Below are 6,543 nucleotides of genomic sequence, written 5' to 3' on the forward strand. Positions count from 1 at the left end.
CGAGCGCAGGGCCTACGGCTCAACCCAGGCGCACTGCGCACGCGTCATGGCCGGGCACCCGCGGTCCGCCAGGCGCCACCTGGCGGTCGGATGTGCCATCACAGCTGAAACTGCCGGGGGCGGTGGGGGTAACCGAACGTCAGAGGTCGTGTATTCCATTTGGACCAGTTTAACGTTTACAAGGAAAAGTCCTACAAGACTGCTTCTTGTTGGCTTTCCCAAGATCCCATCCAAGATGCTTCACTCAAAGCTTCTTCTCCCATGATTATAATGCCCCACCAACAGTGCGTCCGGCGGACCCCTGGATCTGTCCAGTGTTTCAACAGAATTTGTGAACAGACCCAGGGCCACCCTTTATTCCAGACTCCGGTCGCCCTCCAGCCGCTGGTGCAGCCTCAACCCTCTGTACAGCCTCAACCATCGGAACCATCTCCTCAGCTACCCTCTGCCTCTGGGGCCAACCAACACCGGTTTTTGAGCTTAGCTCCCTGTTGTCAACCAACCATGAGCTGTCAGGTTCGCCAGAATTACTCCACCGAGGTGGAGGCCTCCGTTAACTGCCTAGTCAACATGCACCTGCGGGCATCCAACACCTACCTCTCCCTGGGCTTCTACTTCGACTGCAGCGATGTGGCTCTGGAGGGCTTGGGCCGCTTCTTCCAAGAGTTGGCCCAGAAGAAGCTCGAAGGCGCCCAGAAGCTCTTGATGTTGCAAGAACAGCGCAGCGGCAGCTCCCTCTTCCAGGACGTGCAGAAGCCGTCCCACGACAAGTGGGGGAAAGCCCTGGACGCCATGGAAACTGCTGTGGTCCTGGAGAAGAACCTGAACGAGGCCCTTTTGGATCTGCACGCCCTGGCTTCCTCCCGTGCCGACGCCCATCTCTGTAACTTCCTGGAGAGCCATTTCCTGGGCGAGGAGGTGAAAATCATCAAGAAGATGGGCGACCACCTGACGAATCTCCGCAGGGTGTCCTGCACCCAGGTCGGGCTGGGCGAGTATCTCTTCGAAAGGCTTACCCTCAAGCGTGATTGAGGGGTCACGCTTGAGGGGCCCCTCTGACATCCCCTTAGTCCCGGGGCTTCTGTCTGGGTTTGTCTGAGCAGCCGCTGCCAAGCAGCTTTTTATCCACCCGGGAGAGGTCCTCCCCCAAGCTGTGGACCAAGTGGAAACAATAAAGCTTTTTGCAGGGGAGAAAGAAAAAAAAAAAAAAAAAAAAAGCCGCCTGTATTGTATCCCAAAATAGTCTAGATTCATGGGGTTTTTGGGGGGTGGCGGGAGGGAGAGGGTGTTCTTTATGACTTTCCGTTTATTCATTTGTTTATCTTCCTCACAACAATCCTCTGAACTACTAAAGCTTTCTAATCATACTCCCTTCCTGTCTTTAACATTTCTTTGGCCACTCTTGGCCATTTTTTTTTTTCCTAAATCTTATCTGTGCAGTATAACATAGAAAAGTATAGGAAATATACAGCGCGTTGATTGATCAGAAAGCCAACATCCACGTAACCACCACTGGAAATCGATTTCTTTTTTTTTTTTTTAAGATTTTATTTATTTGTTTGACAGAGATCACAGGTAGGCAGAGAGGCAGGCAGAGAGAGGGGGAAGCAGGCTCCCCACAGAGCAGAGAGCTGGATGTGGGGCTTGATCCCAGGACCCCGAGACCATGATCCTAGCTGAAGGCAGAGGCTTAACTCATTGAGCCACCCAGGCACCCCTTTATAGCAGTTTTTTTCTTAAAGATTTTATTGATTTGTCAGAGACGACACAAGCAGGTGGGGAGGGGCAGAGGGAGAGTGAGAAGCAGGATCCATGCTGAGCAAGGAGCCCCATGTGGGGCTCAATCTCACAACCCTGAGATCATGACCTGAGCCAAAATCAAGAGTTGGACGCTCGACCGACTGAGCCACCCAGGCACCTCACTCTGTCCTAAATTTAAAAGGCTCTTTGAAACAAAACTACCATTAAAACTTAATGTTGGTAACAGTTATAATAGATATAGAGCTGACCTAAAGCTTCATAGTTCATCCAAGAAGTCACCAAGAGGTCTCAGTCTCTATGAAAAGGTGACCCTGGGATTGCTAGGAACAGTGGTTCTCAAAGTGTGGTCCCCAGACCAACAGCATCAGTACACTTGGGAACTTCTTAAGATGTCTGTTTATGGATCCCAGCCCATACCTACTGAATTAAAGTCTGGAGGTGGGACCCAGCTGTGTTTTACAAGCCCTCCAGGTGGTTCTCATGCACGCTAAAGTTTAAGAACCACTGGCTATAAAAGATCTTTCATCTGGACACCTGGGTGGCTCAGTGGGTTAAGTATCTGCCTTCGGCTCACTCAGGTTGTGATCCTGGAGTCCTGGATCGAGCCCCACATAAGGCTCCCTGCTTCTCCTTCACCCTCTTCCACTCCCCCAGCTTGTGCTCACACACACTCTCTTTGTCAAATAAATAAACAAAAAGATTTTATTTATTTATTTGGCAGAGAGAGATCCCAAGTAGGCAGAGAGGCAGGCAGAGAGAGAAGAGGAAGCAGGCTCCCTGCTGAGCAGAGAGCCCGATGTGGGGCTCGATCCTGGGATCATGACCTGAGCTGAAGGCAGAGGCTTTAACCCACTGAGCCACCCACACGCCCCAAATAAACAAAATCTTAAAAAAAAAAAAAGAAAGATCCTGGGGCGCCTGGGTGGCTCAGAGAGTTAAGCCTTTGCCTTCGGCTCAGGTCATGGTCTCAGGGTCCTGGAATCGAGCCCCGAATCGTGCTCTCTGCTCAGCGGGGAGCCTGCTTCTCCTTCTCTCTCTGCCTGCCTCTCTGCCTACTTGGGATCTCTCTCTGCCAAATAAATAAAATCTTAAAAACAAAAAAAGTTTCATCATCTGGTTTTAAAAAATAGAAACCTACAAACTCTCAAGAGATGAGGAAGACAACCCACAGACTGGGAGAAAATGTTTGCAGCACACATATCTGGGTTTTTTGGTTTGTTTTTAAAGAGTTTATTTATTTGACAGAGACACAGCGACAGGGAGAACACAAGCAGGGGGAGTAGGAGAGGGAGAAGCAGGCTTCCTGCTGAGCCCGGATCCCTATTCGGGGCTCGATTCCGGGACCCTGGATCATGACCTGAGCCAAAGGCAGATGCTTAACGACTGAGCCACCCAGGTGCCCCATGTTTTTTCTCTTTTTTAAGATTTTATTTATCTACCTGAAGGAGAGCAAGAGAGAGCACAGAGGGAAAGGGAGAAGTAGACTCCCCAATGAGCAGAAAGCTCAAACCAGGGCTCCATCCCCAGACCCTGGGCTCATGACCTGAGCCAAAGGCAGACGCTTAACCAACTGAGCCACCCAGGTGCCTGAGAACAGATGTCTGTTAAAGGACTGTTGTCCAAAAGAAATAAAGAGCTCTTTTTAAAAATAAGATGAACGATCCAATTTAAAAATGGGCAAAAAAATTTTTTTTAAAGATTTTATTTATTTATTTGACAGCGATCACAAGTAGGCAGAGAGGCAGGCAGAGAGAGGGGGAAGTAGGCTCCCCACCGAGCAGAGAGCCCAATGCGGGGCTCGATCCCAGGACCCCGAGTTCATGACCTGAGCTGAAGGCAGAGGCTTTAAACCACTGAGCCACCCAGGCGCCCTGGAAAAATGGGCAAAATTTTTAAATCTCTCTCTCAAATAAATAAAATCTTAAAAAAAAATGGGTGAAAGACCTCACCAAAACATATAGATGGCAAATCAGCATATAAGGTGCTTCACATCATATGTCATTAGGGAATTGCAAATTAAAACAATGTGGGGCGCCTGGGTAGCTCAGTCGTTAAGCCTCTGCCATCGGCTCAGGTCATGATCCCAGGGTCCTGGGATCGAGTCCTGCATAGGGCTCCCTGCTCTTCGGGAAGCCTGCTTCTCCCTCTCCCACTCCCCCTGTTTGTATTCCCTCTTTCGCTGTGTCTCTGTCAAATAAATAAATAAAATCTTAATTTAAAAAAAGGAAAATACTGTATGTACTACAAAAAACCAGCGGACTCATACAGTTCAAACCCGTGTCGCTCAAGGGTCAGCTGTAATCGAAAGTTCTATTTATGCTCCAACTCCTGCAGGAGCAAGGTCAACGACAGCCATGCTTTTCTCCACAAGGAGTCCAACACTGTTTTCATGCCTCGTAATGAGCAGCTACCACGGACTGGGTCCACTGCGGGTCCTGGCACTGAGGACCCCTGGGAAGAGAAGCATTATCAGGCCCAGACATACAGCGCACAAAGGTTAGAACAAAGCCCAGGAAGGCTGGCGGCATCAAACGGAGGTCCTGAGCTGGTTTGGGGCATCAGAGAAGGGCTTTGTGGGAAGGTGGTGAACGGGGCCAGGGAAGCAGATGCTCCGAGCACAAGGACCAGAAAGAGAACATCAGAGTCTTTGAGCCCCAGCTGAGCCCTGCTCATCCGGTGAACGCCCAGCGCCCCACTCAAGCTGCAGCTCCGCTGTCTCTCATTTCTCAACTGCCTCATGGGAAAAGGCCAGGCTGGGGGACTTCTTACCTCCCGAGGTCCCTTGGATGGAATTCTGCTTCACTTGGAATGAAGTCCGAATGCTTTCATTGTGATCTGGACTTGGTCTGTCTCTCCACCTTCAACTTCTCCCACTATCTCTCCCTTCCATAAAATACCTTGGCGACAGTGCCCTTCTGTCTGCCCCTCGAATGTCAAAAGGTTTTTCGTGTCTCTGAGCCTTCAAGTTTTATTTTTTAAGATATTTATTTATTTATTAAAGATTTTATTTGTTTATTTGACAGAGAGAAATCACAAGTAGGCAGAGAGGCAGGCAGAGAGAGGGGGAAGTAGGCTCCCCACCGAGCAGAGCCCGATGTGGGGCTCGATCCCAGGACCCTGAGACCATGACCCCAGCCGAAGGCAGAGGCTTAGCCCACTGAGCCACCCAGGCGCCCCTATTTTTATTTATTTGACAGACAGATCACAAGTAGGCAGAGAGGCATGTAGAGAGAGGAGGAAGCAGGCTCCCCGCCAAGCAGAGAGCCTGACTCGGAGATTGATCCCAGGACCCTGAGACCATGACCCCAGCCGAAGGCAGATGTTAGGCTCAGATGGCCTGAGCTACCCAGGCGCCCCTGAGCCTTTGAGTTTGCTGTTCCATTTGCTGATAACACCTTTCTTTATCCTTCCGTAAAAAAAAAAACACTTCCTCGGAGTTGTCTTGCGTGGGGCACCGACCTCACGCGCTTCCTCGAACCAGTGCTGTTGACGGCATCTGTACGTATCATAATCAGTACATATCATAATCAGAAACGATTTATTGGCTCGTTTGCTTATTTATTTTCTGCTTCCCTCCCTAGGGTGCTGGCACTTTCCAAAGCAGAGATAAGTTCTATTTTCCTAAATCTTGATTTCCCGTTCACCAGAACAAGATGTTGGCAGAGTGGTCACTCAGATTACTGTTAAGTGAGCAAGTGAAGAAGGGACAGGATTAAAAACAAAAAACAAAAAACAAACAAAAAAATGAATGCCTGCAAAATCCTCTGCTATTTTGACTTTCGCCCTTTTTGATTCCATCACCCTCTTCAACCTCATTTGACTCCAGGGTTCAATTCTAAAAGGTTTTTTTTATTTTTGTTTTTTAACATTTTATTTATTTATTTTTTTATCAGAGAGAGAGAAAGAGAACGCACAAGCAGAGGGAGAAACAGTCTCCCCGCTGAGCAAGGAGCCGGATGCAGGTCTCCATCTGAAGACCCTGGGATCATGACCTGAGCTGAAGGCAGACACTCAACCCGCTGAGCCACCCAGTGTCCCAGTTTTGTTTGTTTTTATTTATTTATTTTTAAAGATTTTATTTATTTATTTATTTGACACAGAGAGAGATCACAAGTAGTCAGAGAGGCAGGCAGAGAGAGAGAGAGGGAAGCAGACTCCCCGCCAAGCAGAAAGCCCGATGCGGGGCTCGATCCCAGGACCCTGAGACCATGACCTGAGCCGAAGGCAGAGGCTTTAACCCACTGAGCCACCTAGGCACCCCAGTTTTGTTTGTTTTTAAAGATTTTATTTATTTGACAGAGAGAGATAGGGAGAGAGGGAACACAAGCAGGGGGAGTGGGAGAGGGAGAAGCAGGCTTCCTTCTGAGCAGGGAGCCCGTTGCAGGGCTTGATCCCAGGACCCCTGGGATCCTGATCTGAGCTGAAGGCAGATGCTTAGTGACAGAGCCACCCAGGCACCCCAGAAGAGATTTTTGGAAAGGTTTCTATTGTTGATCACTTCAAAAGTTTCCCTGAATTTTCTTCTCGTATGAGACACAGACAGGCACTTCAATCGTTTCGGCCTTGGGCTACCCACAGTGTTTCCAGAACCAGTGTTCTTCAGCTCTTTCAAGACCCCTCCCGGCCAGGCTGATGAGCGCGTGGGGATGGGGGATGAGGGTGGAGTCGGGGGCAGGTGAGAAGGCCAAGGCCAGAGTCCCAGCTCCACGTCAGGAAGCTGGGGCCACACTGGGTGTGGGGCGTCCAGAGTGGATGACCAGGAACTAGAGCCGACTGGTCTGC

At 49.6% G+C, this 6,543-nt stretch overlaps 1 protein-coding gene across 1 annotated transcript; it reads left to right on the top strand.

Moving 5' to 3' along the window:
* Nucleotides 1-51: 51 nt before the first annotated feature.
* On the top strand, nucleotides 52-1,187 carry LOC125089842 (ferritin light chain-like). Its single transcript, XM_047712311.1, has one exon. It carries the CDS (start codon nucleotides 262-264, stop codon nucleotides 1,030-1,032), a length of 771 nt encoding a protein of 256 aa, XP_047568267.1. The 5' UTR covers nucleotides 52-261; the 3' UTR covers nucleotides 1,033-1,187.
* Nucleotides 1,188-6,543: the final 5,356 nt, after the last annotated feature.

Source organism: Lutra lutra, chromosome 17 (assembly GCF_902655055.1).
Source record: "Lutra lutra chromosome 17, mLutLut1.2, whole genome shotgun sequence".
Taxonomy (NCBI): Eukaryota; Metazoa; Chordata; class Mammalia; order Carnivora; family Mustelidae; genus Lutra; species Lutra lutra.